The sequence below is a fragment of the Talaromyces rugulosus genome, chromosome IV (assembly GCF_013368755.1).
Source record: "Talaromyces rugulosus chromosome IV, complete sequence".
Lineage (NCBI taxonomy): Eukaryota > Fungi > Ascomycota > Eurotiomycetes > Eurotiales > Trichocomaceae > Talaromyces > Talaromyces rugulosus.
In genome coordinates, this window is record NC_049564.1 from 3,003,579 (window position 1) to 3,023,079 (window position 19,501).

At 50.5% G+C, this 19,501-nt stretch overlaps 6 protein-coding genes across 6 annotated transcripts; 3 read left to right on the forward strand and 3 right to left on the reverse strand.

The window, feature by feature from the left end:
* Positions 1-416: 416 nt before the first annotated feature.
* Positions 417-7,863, forward strand: TRUGW13939_07841 (uncharacterized protein; the record flags this gene model as incomplete). The annotated part of the gene is made up of 6 exons (XM_035490978.1): positions 417-543; positions 620-1,571; positions 1,628-2,891; positions 2,941-3,804; positions 3,862-7,410; positions 7,471-7,863. The coding sequence occupies 6 exons, from the start codon at positions 417-419 to the stop codon at positions 7,861-7,863; spliced, it is 7,149 nt and encodes a 2,382-aa protein (XP_035346871.1).
* A 479-nt stretch (positions 7,864-8,342) lies between these two features.
* Positions 8,343-10,121, forward strand: TRUGW13939_07842 (uncharacterized protein; the record flags this gene model as incomplete). The annotated part of the gene is made up of 4 exons (XM_035490979.1): positions 8,343-8,653; positions 8,713-9,142; positions 9,204-9,340; positions 9,389-10,121. The coding sequence occupies 4 exons, from the start codon at positions 8,343-8,345 to the stop codon at positions 10,119-10,121; spliced, it is 1,611 nt and encodes a 536-aa protein (XP_035346872.1).
* A 360-nt stretch (positions 10,122-10,481) lies between these two features.
* TRUGW13939_07843 (uncharacterized protein) lies at positions 10,482-11,604 on the reverse strand (the record flags this gene model as incomplete). The annotated part of the gene is made up of 4 exons (XM_035490980.1): positions 10,482-10,681; positions 10,750-11,130; positions 11,192-11,488; positions 11,538-11,604. The coding sequence occupies 4 exons, from the start codon at positions 11,602-11,604 to the stop codon at positions 10,482-10,484; spliced, it is 945 nt and encodes a 314-aa protein (XP_035346873.1).
* A 744-nt stretch (positions 11,605-12,348) lies between these two features.
* Positions 12,349-13,320, forward strand: TRUGW13939_07844 (uncharacterized protein; the record flags this gene model as incomplete). The annotated part of the gene is made up of 1 exon (XM_035490981.1): positions 12,349-13,320. One exon carries the CDS (start codon positions 12,349-12,351, stop codon positions 13,318-13,320), a length of 972 nt encoding a protein of 323 aa, XP_035346874.1.
* A 211-nt stretch (positions 13,321-13,531) lies between these two features.
* On the reverse strand, positions 13,532-15,139 carry TRUGW13939_07845 (uncharacterized protein; the record flags this gene model as incomplete). Its single annotated transcript, XM_035490982.1, has 2 exons — positions 13,532-14,684; positions 14,739-15,139. 2 exons carry the CDS (start codon positions 15,137-15,139, stop codon positions 13,532-13,534), a joined length of 1,554 nt encoding a protein of 517 aa, XP_035346875.1.
* A 653-nt stretch (positions 15,140-15,792) lies between these two features.
* Positions 15,793-18,808, reverse strand: TRUGW13939_07846 (uncharacterized protein; the record flags this gene model as incomplete). The annotated part of the gene is made up of 2 exons (XM_035490983.1): positions 15,793-18,239; positions 18,304-18,808. 2 exons carry the CDS (start codon positions 18,806-18,808, stop codon positions 15,793-15,795), a joined length of 2,952 nt encoding a protein of 983 aa, XP_035346876.1.
* Positions 18,809-19,501: the final 693 nt, after the last annotated feature.

Consider the following 19,501-nt stretch of genomic DNA (forward strand, 5'->3'; position numbering starts at 1 on the left):
TTGTCTCCAGCACCAACGAATCCATGTCAGCACCAGGAAAAACCAAAACCAAAAGACCTCCAGGGTTCGCGTAAACAGACCGACATAGAGAAAGAGTACATGGTCCGGTTACACCAACTGATTTGTGTTGAGCCTCAATTGGGCAACTGCAGAGATCGCGCCTTCCTTTTGAGTCTGGTGGTGTGGTCCGTGCGGCCCCCGGCAGGCTGAGCTCGACCGAACGTCCGCCGCGATAATAATTAAGGGCCAACAACCCACCTCCGCACCACGACCAAAGTGCCCTCTACAGTGCACTCTCCCCCTTTCTTATCAGCAGCGCAAGAAGTTCTGGTTCTTAACTCTGCGACCGCACCTTCTTCGCGCCGACAGCCGAGTGACACCCCGAATCAGATGCGTGCGCCGCGGCGCTATCCAGCATGGCGCAGACAGGTCCAGTGACCGACATTGTACAGAGGCTCTTCACTGAGCTGAAGTCGAAGAACGATGAGACTAGGGTCAGAGCTTCATACGAGCTGTATGAAAACGTGCTCACTGTCTCGCGCGGTATGTTCATTTTGCTTCCATTACGACCATCCAAAAACGATCGACATGTCACTGACGCCTGCAAATCTCATGGCAGACTGGGCCCCCGAAAAATTCACAGAATTCTACAATACTATCAGCCAGCGGATTGCGCAGTTGGTGGTTACAGGTAGCGATGGCAGCGAGAAAATCGGCGGACTGCTCGCCCTCGACCGACTGATCGACTTCGACGGTGTCGATGCCGCACAGAAGACCACCCGCTTTGCGAGCTATCTACGAAGCGCCCTACGAAGCAATGACACTGCCGTCCTGATCTATGCCGCTCGATCCCTCGGCCGTTTGGCGAAGCCTGGTGGTGCGTTGACCGCAGAGCTGGTCGAAAGTGAAATCCAGTCTGCCCTCGAGTGGCTGCAGTCAGAAAGACAGGAGACTAGGCGTTTCGCCGCTGTTTTGATCATACGGGAATTGGCCAAGGGCTCGCCGACATTGCTCTATGGATTCGTCCCACAAATTTTCGAACTCGTCTGGGTTGCACTGAGAGACCCGAAAGTCCTGATTCGTGAAACTGCTGCCGAGGCAGTTAGCGAGTGTTTTAAAATAATCGCCTCCCGAGATACCAGTGTCAAACAGCAATGGTTCTCCCGCATCTACGAAGAATCACTACAGGGCCTCAAATCTAGCAACGTGGATTCCATCCATGGTTCGCTTTTGATCTTGACAGAGCTCCTCCTCAAAGGAGCCATGTTTATGAACGAACACTATAGAAATACCTGTGAAATTGTGCTTCGCCTGAAAGATCACCGAGATGCAAAGATTCGCACCCAGGTCGTCTTCACCATTCCAATTCTTGCTTCTTATGCACCCATGGACTTTACAAACAATTACTTGCACAGATTCATGATCTATCTCCAAGCGCAACTCAAGAGGGAAAAGGAGCGCGATTCAGCCTTCATTGCTATTGGGAAAATCGCCAATGCAGTGGGAGTTGACATTGGACAATACCTCGACACCATCATTGTTCACATTCGTGAGGGCCTTGCTATTAAAGCGTAAGTTATAGAATGCTATCATGAACCTTCGGGATAAAAACTGACTGTGAGATTAGGAGAAATCGCGCGGGCGTCAAGGAAGGGCCTATGTTTGAGTGTATTAGTATGTTGTCACTGGCAGTTGGGCAGACGTTGAGCAAGTATATGGAAGCTCTTTTAGACCCAATATTTGCTTGCGGCTTGAGCGAATCCTTGACACAGGCCTTGGTCGACATGGCACACTACATCCCGCCTATTAAAGCAACCATACAAGAGAAATTGCTCGACATGCTTAGCATCATTTTATGCGGTACCCCTTTCCGCCCTCTGGGATGCCCAGAAAATAGATTGCCACCGCTGCCCTCGTTTGCCAAAGATTTTACTCCTCAAGAGCTCCATTCAGATACCGAAGTAGCTTTAGCTCTACACACTCTCGGCAGTTTTGATTTCTCCGGTCATATATTGAACGAGTTCGTTCGAGATGTTGCCATTAGATACGTTGAAAGCGACAACCCGGAAATTCGAAAGGCTTCGGCGTTAACCTGCTGTCAGCTTTTTGTGCACGATCCCATCATCAACCAAACCAGCAGCCACTCCATACAGGTTGTCAGCGAGGTGATTGACAAGTTGCTCACGGTGGGAGTTGGTGATCCAGACGCCGAGATTCGGCGTACCGTTCTATGGTCGCTAGACCGCAAATTTGATCGCCATTTGGCAAAACCGGAGAATATCAGGTGTCTATTCCTAGCTGTCAACGACGAGGTATTCCCGGTTCGTGAAGCCTCGATCAGTATTATTGGACGTCTTTCTAGTGTGAACCCAGCATATGTCTTCCCTCCTTTGCGGAAACTATTAGTCAATCTTTTGACCGGCCTTGGGTTTGCTAGCACTGCTCGTCAGAAAGAAGAAAGTGCACAGCTCATTAGCCTGTTTGTTGCTAATGCAACCAAGCTTATCAGGTCATATGTTGACCCAATGGTTACCTCTTTATTACCGAAAACCACCGATCCCAATGCCAGCGTTGCGGCTACGACTTTGAAAGCAATCGGAGAACTTGCTAACGTTGGCGGCACTGAGATGAAACAATATTTGCCACAGCTTATGCCTATAATCCTTGATTCGTTACAGGATTTGTCTTCACATGCCAAGAGAGAGTCGGCCCTACGCACCCTTGGCCAACTTGCAAGCAATTCAGGCTATGTTATCGAGCCTTATATAGAGTATCCCCATTTACTAGCGGTCTTGATCACCATAATCAAGACAGAGCAAACTGGGTCATTGCGCAAAGAGACCATCAAGCTGCTAGGTATCCTTGGAGCTTTGGATCCATACAAATACCAGGTATGTATTCCTCTGGTTTTATGAATAAATTTTCGCTAACAGCATGTAGCAAATCAGTGAAACCTCGCCCGATGTTCACTATATCAACGAGGTGCAGCCGGTTTCCGACGTCGCGCTTATCATGCAAGGCCTGACTCCGTCAAGCGAGGAATATTATCCTACGGTGGTTATCAACACGCTTTTGCAGAACATTCTGCGAGAAAACTCCTTGGCACAATACCACTCTGCTGTCATTGATGCCATTGTCACTATTTTCAAGACCTTGGGGTTAAAATGCGTGTCCTTTCTCGGTCAAATCATTCCCGCTTTTCTGTCGGTGATTAAAAGCTCGCCTGTTAGCAGACTAGAGTCCTACTTTAACCAACTTGCCATTCTTGTGAATATCGTGCGCCAGCATGTCCGTGCGTTCCTCCCCGAGGTCATCGACACGATTCGCGAGTACTGGGAAGTCAATCATCAAGTACAGGCCACTATCTTATCATTGATCGAGGCGATTGCCAAGGCTCTCGAGGGAGAATTCAAAAAGTACCTGGCCGGACTGATTCCGCTAATGCTAGGCACTCTAGAAACTGACACTTCATCCCGACGACAACCATCAGAGAGGATTCTTCACACTTTCCTTATTTTTGGTTCAAGTGGAGAGGAATACATGCACTTGATTGTGCCTTCGATTGTACGGCTTTTTGAAAAACCACAGAACCCATCGAGTATTCGTAAATCCGCTATAGAAACTCTGGGAAAGCTGTCTCGCCAAGTCAACGTTTCCGACTTTTCATCTCTCATGGTTCATTCTCTGTCTCGAGTTGTCGCTGGCAACGACAAAGTGCTGCGACAAGCTGCTTTGGATTGCATCTGTGCTCTTATATTTCAACTAGGGCAAGATTTCACTCATTACATCCAACTTGTGAGCAAGGTGAGTACTCATATCTCTTGTGCTGTGTAAATTGACTTGGCTGACGATGTATTACAGGTTTTGAAACAGCAGCAAATCAGCCACCCAACCTTTCAAACTCTTGTGACAAAACTACAAAAGGGAGAATCACTACCACAAGACTTGAATCCCGAAGAGAATTACCGCATACTTCCCGACGATACAAGTTATACGGAAATTGGCCAAAAAAAGATGCAGGTTAACCAGCAGCACTTGAAAAATGCATGGGACGCATCTCAAAAATCAACTCGGGAAGACTGGCAAGAATGGATGAGGCGTTTTAGTGTTGAGCTTTTGAAAGAATCACCTTCTCCAGCCCTGAGGGCCTGCGCTAGCTTGGCGGGTATCTACCAGCCATTGTCGAAAGACTTGTTCAACGCTGCCTTTGTCTCGTGTTGGACTGAATTATATGACCAGTACCAGGAGGAGCTTGTGCGTTCAATTGAGAAAGCTCTCACTTCTCCAAACATCCCTCCCGAGATCTTGCAGATACTTTTGAACCTTGCAGAATACATGGAGCACGATGACAAGGCCCTACCAATTGATATCCGAACGTTGGGTCGATATGCAGGCAAGTGTCATGCATTTGCTAAAGCTCTGCACTACAAGGAACTCGAGTTTGAACAAGACCAAAATTCAGGTGCAGTCGAAGCGTTGATCACAATCAACAATCAACTGCAACAGTCTGATGCTGCTATCGGTATCTTGCGCAAGGCTCAAGCTTATCGTGACGTTGAATTAAAAGAGACCTGGTTTGAGAAGCTTCAGCGATGGGAAGAAGCGCTTGCAGCTTACAAGCGGCGCGAAGCCCAGGACCCAGACTCTTTTGGTATTACAATGGGCAAGATGCGCTGTTTGCATGCTCTCGGAGAGTGGAAAGTATTGTCTGATTTGGCTCAAGAGAAGTGGAATCAGGCTTCTGCGGAACACAGGCGAGCCATTGCGCCTTTAGCAGCAGCCGCCGCCTGGGGCCGTGGCCAATGGGAGCTGATGGACTCTTACATTGGTGTGATGAAAGAACAAACACCAGACCGATCCTTCTTTGGGGCTATCTTGGCCCTTCACCGAAACCAATTCGAAGAGGCGTCAGTGTACATCGAAAAGGTACGCAACGGATTGGATACGGAACTCTCTGCTCTTCTTGGAGAATCTTATAACCGGGCTTATGATGTTGTGGTTCGCGTACAAATGCTCGCTGAACTCGAGGAAATTATCACGTTCAAACAGAACGTTGGTGATCCGGAGAAGCAGCAGGCGATGCGCGAGACGTGGGACAAGAGGCTTCTTGGTTGCCAGCAGAATGTCGAAGTCTGGTTGAGGATGCTTAAAGTGCGACAACTTGTTACTTCCCCCCAGGAGAACTTGGACATGTTGATCAAGTTTTCCAACCTTTGTCGTAAGTCGAATCGGATGGGTATCGTTGAACGTACCCTTGCATCTTTGGAAAGCGAGGTTCAAGGTCCCAACGGCGTTGAGATCATTGCACCGCCAGAAGTCAAATATGCTCGTTTCAAGTTTACCTGGGCTCAAGGACATCAAGTTGAAGCTCTGGAGTCTCTGAAAGAATTTACTGCCACCTTGACAGAAGATTTCACGAGATATAATGCCGTCTTGACAAACCATGCCGATCACAACGGAACAAACGGCGTAAACGACATTCTCGAATCTAAAAACCCCGATGTCCATCAACTGCGGTCACGAATTGGAGACGCCACGAAGTTGAAGAAACTACTAGCGAAGAGCTACCTCAAACAGGGCGAGTGGCAAACGGCTCTTCAGCGAGGAGATTGGAAACCCGAGCATGTGCGTGAGGTGCTAAACGCATACTCGGCTGCCACTCAATATAACCGGGATTCATATAAAGCCTGGCATGCATGGGCTTTTGCTAACTTTGAGGTCGTCACAACACTGACCAATCAACAGAGCCGAGATGGCTCTATGATTCCAGGGCATATTATCAACGAACATGTCATTCCAGCCATCCGTGGCTTTTTCCGGTCGATTTCACTATCTCATACTTCTTCTCTCCAAGACACTCTGAGATTGCTTACATTGTGGTTCACTCACGGAGGCGACCAAGATGTCAACACTGCCGTCACGGAAGGCTTCTCTTCTGTTAACATTGATACCTGGTTATCGGTTACACCTCAATTGATTGCACGTATCAACCAGCCGAATTTCCGAGTGCGCACTACAGTGCATCGCCTTCTTGCGGAGGTTGGGAAAGCCCACCCGCAAGCATTGGTCTATCCCCTGACAGTTGCCATGAAATCAAATGTTGCACGACGGTCTCAGTCAGCCCGCGATATCATGACAAATATGAAGGATCACAGTCTTAAACTGGTAGATCAAGCCGATATTGTCAGCAACGAGCTCATTCGCGTGGCGGTATTGTGGCACGAACTTTGGCATGAAGGGCTGGAGGAAGCCTCGCGTTTATACTTTGGAGATCATAACGTGGAAGGAATGTTCACTACGCTAGCACCTCTTCATGAACTTCTAGACAAGGGAGCCGAGACTCTAAGAGAAGTCTCGTTTACTCAAGCTTTCGGTCGCGATTTGGCTGAAGCTAAACAGTATTGCCTTTTGTACCGTGATACCGAAGAGCTTGGTGATTTGAACCAGGCTTGGGATCTGTACTATACGGTGTTCCGCAAGATTGCACGTCAATTGCCTCAACTTTCTACCCTTGACTTGAAGTACGTGTCACCAAAGTTGAAGGATGCTGTCAACCTGGATTTGGCTGTACCAGGAACATACCATCCTGGACGGCCAGTGGTCAAGATCGCAAGCTTCGATCCTGTACTGCATGTTTTCCAGACAAAGAAGCGTCCTCGAAGGATGTCACTCAAGGGAAGTGACGGAAATTCATACATGTACGTGCTTAAGGGACACGAAGACATCCGACAAGACGAACGTGTGATGCAGTTGTTTGGCCTTGTGAATACGCTGCTGGACAACGATAGTGAGAGCTTCAAGCGGCATTTGACTGTGCAGCGATTCGCAGCGATTCCGTTGTCTCAGAACTCTGGTGTACTAGGATGGGTCTCGAATAGTGATACATTGCACGCACTCATCAAGGAATACCGTGAGAGCCGGCGCATTTTGTTGAATATCGAGCATCGCATCATGCTTCAAATGGCACCGGACTACGACAACTTAACCTTGATGCAAAAGGTCGAAGTGTTTGGCTACGCAATGGATAACACAACCGGCAAGGACCTCTACCGTGTTCTTTGGCTGAAGAGCAAGAGTTCTGAGTCTTGGCTAGAGCGCCGAACTAATTACACGCGGTCACTTGGAGTGATGTCCATGGTCGGCTACATCCTTGGTCTTGGTGATAGGCATCCATCGAACTTGCTTCTTGATCGTATCACCGGTATAGTCGTACATATCGACTTTGGAGACTGTTTCGAAATCGCGATGCATCGCGAGAAGTACCCCGAACGGGTTCCGTTCCGGTTGACTCGTATGTTGACGTTTGCTATGGAAGTCAGCAATATTGAGGGAAGTTACCGTATCACCTGTGAAGCTGTCATGCGCGTGATCCGCGAAAACAAGGATTCGCTGATGGCAGTTCTCGAAGCTGTAAGTACCATTTTCCGATTTTTAAACCTGTATATTTTATCTAACTTATTCTGTGTCTAGTTCATTCACGATCCCCTGATCAATTGGCGCCTTGGGTCTCGCGAGTCCCCAGCAACACCGTCTTTCCCCACGGCTGACCGCCGCCAATCTATCATCGACGACGCGAATCTGGAGCATGGCATCCAGCCCAGTAATTTCACGCGTCCTCGTCGACCGTCAATCCTGGAGGGCGGCATCCTTGACGCACCTCAAGGAATACCAAACGAGGCCCGTGAAGCGCAGAACGCAAAGGCTGTCCAGGTTCTCGCTCGAGTCAAGGAGAAGCTGACTGGGCGAGACTTTAAGGCAAACCACGAATTGAATGTGAGCGATCAGGTAGACAAGCTTCTCGCTCAAGCAACCAGTGTGGAGAATATCTGCCAACACTGGATTGGATGGTGCAGTTTCTGGTAGATGTTTATATTATTCGGATAGTGGCATGGATGGCGTTGGAATTTCTTTTTTTCTGTCTGTCTTTTTCTCTGGCGTTTTGTTTATGTGTTGTTTTGCCAGGGGCTTGCTGTGCTTTTATCGCGAGTGGTTGTACGTGACATATTAGGATGTACGTGCATGGATACGATAATGAGGATAATTAGATTGTTCCTGTACGAGCTGTAATGTATATCCTACTGCAATAGCTAATTCATAGTACAGCATATTTTGTTACATGGTATCAACACAATTAATTAGAAGTACAAGGCGGGCCAATCATCGTTGCACAGGGGACGCGGGACCAAGAGCCGAGGTTAAAGGGCACGGGCCACCAGCAACCCCATCTATCTGCCTCCTGCCAAACTGCTTCTTCGGCATCACAAGAACAATAGCTGGCTCATGTGCTGCTGTCGTGCATTATCATTTATGGCTCGCTAGCTTAACTTGAGCTAGCGATTACTATGTCGACTCAACCAAAACCCGGGGACCCTGATGCGGTGGCAGCAGCAGCGGTGCACCCCGTCATCAAGAATGCGCTGCGCGTGTCTCTGAGTGCTAAAGAATACAGAATCCTGCACGAGCGTGTTCTCCGGCGGTCAGCCTTGGCGGAACGCCATCTGCCAGCACCGTCCAGGTATGAAGCAATTATCCACACCAAGAACAAGTACAATGTGGCAGCCGTGCGTGCCTCGCTGCGGGTGTTTCTCGCGCTGAGTGGCGGGCTCTCGTTGGCAGAGCTGGTTAGTGCGAAGATCAAAAAGGAGGGTTCCAAGTGAGTTTTAACTATTCTTCTCCTTTTTTTTGGATTATAAATTGACGGCTTTTTTTAAGAGAGAAAACTCGCACCGCTTTGATCAAATCGCCAAACTTCAGACTCGCATTGTCCGTTTCTCTTCTTCTGCTAGTCCACCGAGTGCTATACCGTTTCTTCGTCCGATTGCGCGCGAATCTGCGAACCGATGACGCGAAACCGTTTCGGGACCGTAATCCTCGCATTTCGAAAGCGCTGACTTCGCGATATGCGCCTGTCGTTGGGGCCAGTTTGGCTGGGTTCGCCTTGGGGGTTGGTCCCGCGGGCCGTGTGCACACCACAGTTGCAATCTATACGGCGACGAAGAGTTTGGAGTTTTTGTATAATGCCTTGAATGAGAAGGGTTACTTGGAAAAGAAGCCGTGGTGGTTTGGCAGCTGGCTGCTCATGCCAGTCTCGTTTGCACAGCTATTCCATGCGTTTGTGTTTGACCGAGAAACAATTCCGGGGGTAAGTCTCTCTCTTTTTTTTTTCAATATATAGAAACAGAAGAGAAGCTGACATGGTTTAGTGGTTTGGTAATTTCATTTTGAGATTCTCGCCGAGCTATATTGCAGGGGCGCCAGACGGGTTCCCAGAACAACTGCAGTGGCCGGACAAGCATGGAATCGTCGACTCTCTTGGGTCAATTGCTGATCTAAAATGGCCGTATGTATGATTTGTACTGTTTAGAGAGCTATATGTTGACTAGTGCAGGGCGTTTATTTCTCCGATTCTTCACCCCAACAATCCCTACACTCTTCCGACGCAGCTGCAGTCGATCTCGCCGATAACATCGCCAGCACACCCGGGTATTGCTTCACTCTCATGTGCACTGCTTCACCCCGCTAGCCCAAGCTGCGGTACGGCTTTCTTGCACCACATCTTGAACTCGGTGCCACCCCTGGTCCGAGCCACGACTTTGGCCATCGTCGCCTTGTCGGCACCCGGCTACAAGAAGTTCCTGGCCAACCCCGTGACGGCTACTAGCCTGGCATCCCAACGAATCCTGAGTCTAACAGCCATTGCATCAACATCAATTGGCTCCCTGTGGGGTAGCATCTGTTTGCTCAACAGCCTACTACCCCGCTCGACTCTTCCCACGAAGCGATTCTTCCTCAGCGGGGCCATCGGTGGACTCCCCCTTGCCTTTGTCAACCAGGGGCGCGGCCTGTTCACGTACATTTTCCGAGCGGCCGTCTACTCGGCATGGGCGACGGGCGTCAAGCGCCGGCTCTGGCGGGAATGGACAGGTGGCCAGCTGGGCCTGATTGTGCTGTCGTGGGCATTGCTTGGCGTAGTGCTCGAGTCGTCGCCACAGTCAGTCCAGGGACCGGGTTTCCGCAAGGCTCTAGCGTGGGCGCGTGGAGATGGATTTACGGATGCGGTTGAGTTGGCTGCGAAGAAGAAGAAGGCCAAGGAAGGTGAGCCGGAGGTGAAGTCCGACTGATTTCTACACTTGCAGTAATAACGTCTGTGGATCGGGTGTCTTATTGGAAGGTATATTTTACGCGGTATGCATAAAACAAATACGTGTACACTTTTTTGCAAAGTAATGCGAGATGCTGGTTCGGAAATACTATTCCAGTAGACTAGATGCATCGGGTCTGCTGGATTCTCTTTCCCAATTAGGCAATATGTCGGCGTTTACATCATACATAGTGCATCATACATCACATACCAAGTTATACACGTATTAAATAATACGAAGACGTGTTTGTGCAATTTGGTAGTAATACATAGTTATTTATAGATGGTAACTGACATATATATACTCTAGTGTTTTATGTACATCAATCCAGCTCTATTTTTACCACTGGTCCGGGAATCCCATATCAATGCCAAACGGCGGGGCGACATATCGTTTGGTCTGGCCCTTGGCCTTGAGGTCATCAGAGAAGCTCTTGATCAAGGCCACGTCTTCGGCATCGAGCTCAACCAGGCTGTTGCGGTTGGCGGTGATGCGGTCTGGGTTGATGGATTTGGCGAGGACGGCGGAGCCGCGGGCGACTGTTTGATTTATTAGTTTGTGTTTTTCTTCTTCTTCTGCTTTAAAATAAAGAAATAAAGATACGTACAGTGCCAGCTCAACAAGACAGCCGCAGGGGTGACATTGCGCTTCTTGGAGATAGCCACAATGGGCTCAGCGCTCAGCAATGGGCTGCCCGTCGAGCCCAGAGGGCTGTAGGCTGTGACGAGAATACCCTTTGACTGGCTGAAGTCAACAATTTCCTGCTGGGGTAGCTGCGGGTGGTTCTCGATTTGGTTGACGGCGGGCACGATGGTGGCCTCTGACAGCAGCTTTTCCAGGTATGGGACACTGTAGTTGGACACGCCAACGGCCTTGACCTTGCCCGTGGCTGGCAGCTTTTCCATGGCCTTCCAGGTGTCGACGTGGTTGTGCGATTTGATCATGTCGCGAGTGCCATCGGGGAATTTGGGGAAGAGGGGGTGGTTTCCTTTTTAAACTTGTCAGTTTCTCTCATGTATAAAAATAAAGATGCGATGGATAAGATATACCCTTGTCGTTCATGCGCACCGGCCAATGCACCAGGTACAAATCGACATAGTCCAATCCCAACGACTTGAGACTGGTATCAAGACCTTCTTCAACGCGGTTGGCATAGATGTTCCACAGCTTGGTGGTGACAAAGAGGTCCTCGCGCTTGACGAGGCCGGCGTCGATGGCGGCCTTGATGCCCTTGCCGACGTCCTCCTCGTTCTGGTAGGCCAGGGCAGTGTCAATGTGGCGGTATCCGACCTCGATGGCATGGTATACGGCCTTTTGGGTCTCCTCGGAAGAGGATTGCCATGTTCCTATGCTGGGTTAGTTCGTAACCACGAGTCTGGAGTATATAAGACATACCCAATCCGAGGGCGGGAATCTCCGCGCCGGTGTTGAGCTTGAAGCGCTTGTCTGCGAGGGCGGCCATTTTAGTCTCGTAATAATGTCAACTGGTGTATGCAGTAAAGATACAGGAGAGGATGGTGCAGAGGAGAGAAAGCAATTTGCGCTGTGGTGTCTGGCTCTGTTATGGTCCCCCGCAGCACCACCACTGGATATCGGGAAGTGCCCCGCAGACCCCCACGCGTCCCTGTATACTATATGTAATAGGGCATATATTTAACTATAGTATGTAGTAATAGACTGGTTGTAGTAAATACGCGGCAACTGCAATAGCCGTGCGCTGCCAACTAAGTTATTAGCTAATGAGCGCGCGAATATTGCCAATCATTTGACTGCGGAAACCAGTCTACATCATCTAGAACATCGTCACTTACGAAACACTTGTTTACAAAAAAAAAGTCGGAAATAGAAGTATTCACAATAAACACAGCCAGTTGGTTGTTTCTAACCATAACCCTGAGTGGGTCGCTTGTGCGCACTCTGATTGGCCACTCGGAAACCATTTTCATCATCGCCACAGAACGACGTTTTGTCTCTTTCTCGAAGCCTCATGACAAGAGAACAAGAAAGTGAAAAAAAAAAAGCGATCATGACGTGGGGACACATGCCGATGCGGGGCGGTATGACACTGGAATCTGAGTTCCGTATATGTCGAGTTTTCCTGGGGCTGTATATAAAAATGATATCTGCCCCTGTCTGGACCGGAGATCATTCAACTCACTGAGATCAAGTCATCCTTTAAAACTTACTCCATTGAAAATCACACAAGATGGCCCCAGTAGCAGTCGCTCCTCCCCCCGAGGGAGCCTTCAACACCAAGCGCGATGGCCAAGCGCTCGAAGCAGTGTCCGACGACATCGACACGGTCAACGTGCTCAAGTCACAAATCAAGGACCAAAAGGCAGCAGCCGATGCCGAAAAGGGCCTGTACGAGGCCTCCGAGTTCGACCAGAGCAAGGACAAGACGCAGTTCCGCCAGTATGAGAATGCCTGCGACCGCGTCAAGAACTTTTACGCCGAGCAGCACACCAAGCAGACAGTCGCGTACAACCTCAAAGCGCGCAATCAGTTCCGTGCCAAGACGCGCGCTCGCATGACTGTCTGGCAGGCTATGGAGAAGCTCAACACGCTCATCGATGAGTCTGACCCTGACACCTCGCTCAGCCAGATCGAGCATCTGCTGCAGTCCGCCGAGGCGATCCGGCGCGACGGCAAGCCGCGCTGGATGCAGCTGACAGGCCTGATCCACGATCTGGGCAAGCTGCTTTTCTTCTTTGATGCGCAGGGTCAGTGGGATGTTGTCGGGGATACTTTCCCTGTTGGTTGTGCCTTTGACGAGCGCATCATCTACGGCCGCGACAGCTTCAAGACCAACCCGGACTTTGGCCATGAGGTGTTTGATAGCAAGTTTGGCATCTACGAGCCGGGCATTGGCCTTGAAAATGTCATGATTAGCTGGGGCCACGACGAGTACTTGTACTACGTCGTCAAGGAGCAGTCGACTCTGCCCGACGAGGCCCTCGCCATGATCCGCTATCACTCGTTTTACCCCTGGCACAACGCCGGCGCCTACCACGAGTTGATGAACGACAAGGACCACGAGATGCTCAAGGCCGTCAAGGCCTTTAACCCCTATGACCTGTACAGCAAGAGCGACGACCTGCCCAAGGTTGAGGAGTTGCGGCCATACTATGAGGAGCTCATTGATGAGTATTTCCCAGAGAAGGTCCTCAACTGGTGATTCTTTTTAATTCTTTTTATTTTATATTAAATCTTTCATATGTCTAAGCGTTAGTTATTTGTGTTTACCTAAACGGGCTACATTACCCAGTTGTTACTTATATGCAACATTGATGATACCATGATTTGAGATTGATATACTACAGACTAAGTAGAGGGACAAGTAAGAAAAGACAAAAGACCAACGCCACGTATGCAACTATACAACTGTACTATTTAGAACTGTGCAGGTTGACAAGCACGCTCTTGGGCGCGCTCGTGACGCTGTACTGATGCTTATCTAGCTCAGTCGGATTGATTGCCGTAATCTCATCAAACAACTGCACCAGTCGGACCGTCACGTAGCCCGCTTCGGTCAACGCAAATTGCTGGCCTAGACAGATGCGAGGCCCGCCGTTGAACGGCAGATACTCCCAGCCAGTGCGGCGTGAAACCCACCGCTCCGGATTGAACTCGTCGGCGTCGGCGCCCCAGATATCCTTGCGACGTTGCATGACGTACACGGAGTAGTTGACCTCTTCGCCCTTGCGCACGTATATAGGACTTGTCCCGTTGGGCCCGCCGCCCAGCGGCAGAGTGGTGTCCTTGACGGCCATGCGTGAGTTCAACGGCACTGATGGGTATAGACGGAGCGACTCCTGCAGTACGTGCTGCAGGTAGGCGCAGCCCTTGAGCCGCTCAAACGTCATGTCACGCGGAGAGTCGTATTCGCCAAATGCCTCGACCAGAACCGTCCTCAGCTTACTGTACACCTGCGGATGGCGCGCGAGCAGGAAGAAAGTCCATCCGAGCAGACCAGCCGTGGTATCACGGCCAGCCAACAGGATGTGCAGCAACTGGCAGCGGAGCTCGATCGGGTCTTTGGTCTCCTTGATGAGCTCGTGCAGGAACACGTACCGCGTCTTCTCGCCGGCGGCTTCGGCTTTTTCTTCAGCGTCTGCACGTTCCAGGGCTTGCTTCACAAAGTGATCAGCAAAGGCGTGCACTTCACGGCAGTCCTCCTGGAACTCGCGCGGGTTGTGCAGTCGGTACATGTGGGAGAGCCGACCTCGTGAGCCCAGGTGCTTGGTGCCGTTGTCGAAATGGTGCGCCAGGTTTCGCCAGTTGTACGCGTTGGGGTCGCCCGACATGCCGCCGGGCAGGGCCTGCAGCTGCGACTCGACAGACTGACCAAAGAGGAACTCGGTGGCCGAGTCGATGGTCAGTCTGAAGAACAGAGGGCCCATGTTGATGGCGCCGGTCCAGCCAGACGCTGTGTCGGGCTTGACGTGCATCAGCAGCTGCTGGACATGAGTTTCCTCGAGCTCGAGATCAGCCACCTGCTGGCGCGTGAACTGGGGGCGCAACATGGCTCGCGAGTGAGACCTGTAGAGAGTCAGATATACTCAGATAAATAGGGTACTTGGATAGGAGACTCACCACACCGGCCCATTGGCAGTAAAGATACCCTGTCCCAGCATCGGCCAGAAACTGCCCTGCCTGTTCTTGGGGATCTCAAAGTCGTTGAACTGCGTGGCTAGGATGGCCTGCACATTCCTGGGCTCGGCAGTGAAGATCTGGCGCTTGCCGCCGATCCAGTGTTGGAACGAGGACCTGCCCTCTTCTTTGTAGATGATCATGAACTCATCGCAGATCATGTCGCGCTTGTCGGCCGCATTCAGACGGCGAATATGGTCGATACCGAGCGGTAGTTTGTTGACCTTGGTGTGCGGCGTCTCGCAGTGCAGACGGCGCGCGTTGGCGGCATGGCGAAAGTAGTTGTAGACGGGGCGCACCAGGAGAAAGTAGAGGGCGATGAGGCCGGCGATGATGGCCAGCATGGTCACTGGTTTGGGGGACGAAGTGAAGCAAATTTTATATGGTATATACAGACTAGGAGAATATGTGCATCACTGGTAGGACGCATGGCTTGGATAGGCAGGCCGGCTTATATAGAGGCAGCGCCACCGGGCGCATGGCGTAACGCTGTCTAAGCAGCGTACATGTAACGGTGACCAAGGAAGCATCGAATCATGAAGTAATAATAACGAAGCCTAAAGTCGGACTAATTCTTTGAAGTGAAGCTCAAAACGTGTGGAGAACAAAACCCCGCGCATGCGAGGCAGTTGCGACTGGCTCGGCGGTCGGGTCTCGGGCCTCTCGGGCCTCTCGGGCCTTGGCGTGCGTCGCTCCTTCCGCATTGGGAAATAACGGTCAGCCGTTCCCTCTTAGTAACAACCTCCCTTGCTTCTTAATCCTTCTCTTATTATTATTGCTATTACTTCTATGCTTTACAGATGACCGAATTACTACATTTGTCTTGGTGGGTTGGCCAGGATCAACCATGTTGTGCATTGCTTACGAATTGTGCGTACAGCCTACCTACAGTCGGTGATTGTTCAGATCACACCAGAAACAGAGATCAACACCAGATCAACCACATCCAGAAAGAAGGAATACGACCGATCAAACTCATCGGTAATAATAAATCAAATCAACCACGAAACTTCTCCAAAACCGGCTGAGCCTCTCCTCGAGTCTGATAGCCCACCCACTCGCGGTGCAGCGTAAAGTCATGTCTGGTCTCCTGCATGTGCTCGTCCAGCATGTCGCGCATCTCAAAATGGACAGCAAACTCGCGGTAGCCTAGCACGAAATGCGATTCCGGTACGTCCTTCACCTTCTTGTTCGGCTGATTGTTGACGTACTCGCGCAGAGCCAGGATCCGACGATGTTCGCGTTCTTCAAGCACGTTTCGCACCAGCTTTGCCGTGAGCATGTTCTCCGACCGCAGCAGACCCACAATCTCGCGCAGCTGCGTAAAGGGTAGCGCTAACAAAATCCCTGAGATTAGTGTGTGTGCCACGGTAGGCTGCTCGTGTCTGCCTGCCTCTAGCCCGACCAATTCAACTGCTGCTGGCGCTGGAGTACCGCTTTTCTTTGGCCCGTCGAGGAGTTTGCCGGGAATACGGTCCTGCAATTTAGTCGCGTATGCAGTCTGGTCGAAAGTAAAGTTGGTTGGCATGTTTCCCACCAACCACTTGGCCGCCAACGTAGCGATTGTAGGCGCAAAGTTATCAACAACTTCTTCATTCAGGGGCTCTACCAAACTCGGCAGTTCACCCAGCTTCTTACGGCCTTTGCCCTTGTTGCCCTTGCCTCCCTTTTTGGCCTGGGGCTCTTCGTCTATCTCGGCATACATGATCAAAAAGTCTTGTGGCCAGACGCCGAAATGGAAAAACGTCTCGAGGCTGCACCAGTGAATGTAGTCTTGCATAATGCGGAAACCGGCAAGGGCAATGCGTTCAACACTCATAAATGCCCCCACCGCCATGTACCCTATCAAAAACTCGACTTCGAGCGCTGTGACATGCGCAGGAACTTGAACATTCAGCGCTCCGCCACAGGAGAATGCAAGACGCGTATGTTTGGGAATGTCCTCGAACTCCAAAAGTGGCAGCCCGTAGAGATTCTGCAGCGCACAGTCAAAAGAACGCATCATGCTGAACCGTTTGCCAGCAATGAGCTCTATCCTAAGCTTCCCGTCCATTGCCTCGCGCCGGTTCAGAATCGATTTGAGTACGGGACTTTGGGCGATGATCACTCGATGGGCGGTGAAATCTCTGGTGAGCCACTTGTTTTGGGAAGAGCTGAGCCCGATTTCCACGTCGCCGTATGCCCGGCTTGTAAACACGTTGACCAGGTGATTTGCCAAGGGCAGCGCTTCGGCCATGTCGACCGTTGCGAACTGGACGATCAAACTTTCTTGGTGTTGGATCACTTGGTATGGAACGTGTTCGCCGGGGGAGGCAGCTCTAGGTGATTCTTGTAGAGTCTCGGTTTCGGAATCGTGGCCTGCAGCCAGCTCTGCAGTGGCACTTGTAGTCGCAGGCTCTTCAGGAATCGCCTCGGGACTAACATTCGAGATTCCGGCAGCAACCACAGTGCTAATATCTGACTCGACGGGAATGTCCTTTGGGACAACGCCGATTTTATGAGTGATATCCTCAACAGGAGCATCCGAGTCGGAGTTGACAGCAGGCTTTTCGATCTTTTTAGTCGACTCTTCAGCAGTAGAGCCCAGCTTAGGTTTAGCATCCAGCTGTCCACCAACAACATCCAACTTTACAATGGTGTCCAACTTGGTATGAACATTTGCAGAAGTAGCATCCAACTCAGGTTTAGTATCCACCTGTTCAGCAACGGTATCAACAACACCCTGTCCAACGGCCTTTTCCTCAACACTAGCATCTCCATCCTGGACCACAGGAGCAGCGTTTTCAAAACCGGCAGCATCCTCCATAACAGCCGCAGTAACATTTCGAGGAGGAGAAATAGCAGGATCCGGCGGCGAATAACGACACGGCACAGGCTCATGCTCAGCAGACACCTGACGATACCGGCTCCAGGGAGCATTGTGATGGTATGGCTTAGGAGGGGTGTATCCCGAGTACCCCGACTGACCATGGTTTGCATAGTACTGTCCCTCATCGCGGCGGTATTCACCCATACCCTGGTGATGGTGGCTATGGTTATGATTGTGGTTGTGGTTATGGTGATGGTGGTATTTCGAGTTCTGATACCCGGAATATCCACCACGGTACGGGCTGGGACGCTGCTGATCAAATCGCTGGTTCTGCTCAAACCGTGCCTGCTCTAAACGCTGCTGCGGGTCAAATCTCATGTGTTCGAAACGCGGTTGATACGGAGGCGGTGGCGGTGGCGGCGGAAACCCCTGTTGTTGAGGCAGCACAGGGTATGCATGTGGGTGCTGGACAAAAGCGGCAGGGTACTCCTGACGGGGCAGCGGCTCGTTGTAGTAGTATCCCTCCTGGGCACCCATGTACATGGGCATGTCCTGGTGGCCTGCATACTGAGGGTTTGTGCCGTGGCCAGGCGAGACGTATGGTTTGTTGTTGTGGTGAGAAGTTTCTTTGGATCCTGTTGCTGGTTAGCTTGTTATTCTATGTTGTGTTCAAACTGAGGGAAAAGACTGAAGACTGACCTGGTTCAGGCTTGACCGCTGCTTGAGACTCCCCCGCATAAGGATTCTCAACACGAAAATTGTCGCTAGCGGTGTCCTTTCGGGCGTTCTTTGACCACGACGCCCCGTCGACAATGAGCAAGCCAGGCGTCTGCTGCATGTTGGCAGCAGCAGCAGAACCCTGATAATCAGAGTGGAAAGGCTCGTGCTGTTGTTTTTTGACACTCTTGCGCTTGTTGTTTCTCGCTTTGCCAGAGGGATGAATCTTGGTAGGTGTCGCTTTTGCAGTAGTAGTAGTAGCAGCAGGAGGCGTCTCTGGCGGTGTTGCCTTGAGCGTCGTCGTCGCCTTGGACTTTCTGGTGGGCGTCTGAGGCAGGCTGTTGACAAAAGGCAGATTTTCACCGGCTTCGCCCTCGCTTCCGTCACCCAACGACTTGGAAGGCGGAGCTGAGGCTGGGCGTTGTGGGTAGACCTGATTCTCGTTTTGTGTGAACAACTGGGAGATAGGAATGGGGCGGTAATACATGGCCAAGCAGAAGGAGATGCAGAAGAGGAAGAAGAAGAAGAAGAAGAAGAAGAAGAAGAAGAAGAAGAAGAAGAAGAAGAAGAAGAAGAAGAAGAAGAAGAAGAAGAAAAAGCAGAATGAAGAGAGGTAGATTTTTAAATCCAGTCCAAATGCAAATGCAAATGCAGATGCAGATGGAGATAGGAGATAGGGGATGATGGATGTGATCTCAGGTATGGTGCAAACAGAGATGGAGATGAGGAGAAAGAGAGAGAGAAAAAAAAAGGGAAAAAAAGACTCACCCGCTGCAGAAGGTAACGTTTCATTGTGCCTGCACTGGTCCCCATGGTGGCAATCGTCGTGGCGATCGTGCTTGCTGTTGTTGTTGTGATCCAATGTGACGACAAACAAGCATGGATTGTGCGGTGGTGGGGAGGGGAAAAGCTTGACGAGGTGAAGATTACAGAGAAAAAAGAAGATGCAAATGCACAGGGAGTGGAGAGGAGAGTGACGGATGAAAGAAAAAACAAACAAAAGCAAACATGTGCATAACCAGGGAAGAGTTGGTCAGATTAGGGCTCAGGTGAAGAAAAGTTATTTGATATTTGCTATTTGTGAATGTGATATTAGATATACCTTTTAGCTATTGACACACTTCTCAGACTGCAATATCAACTGATAAACCCCAATCAAATAGACACGCCAAAGAAACAT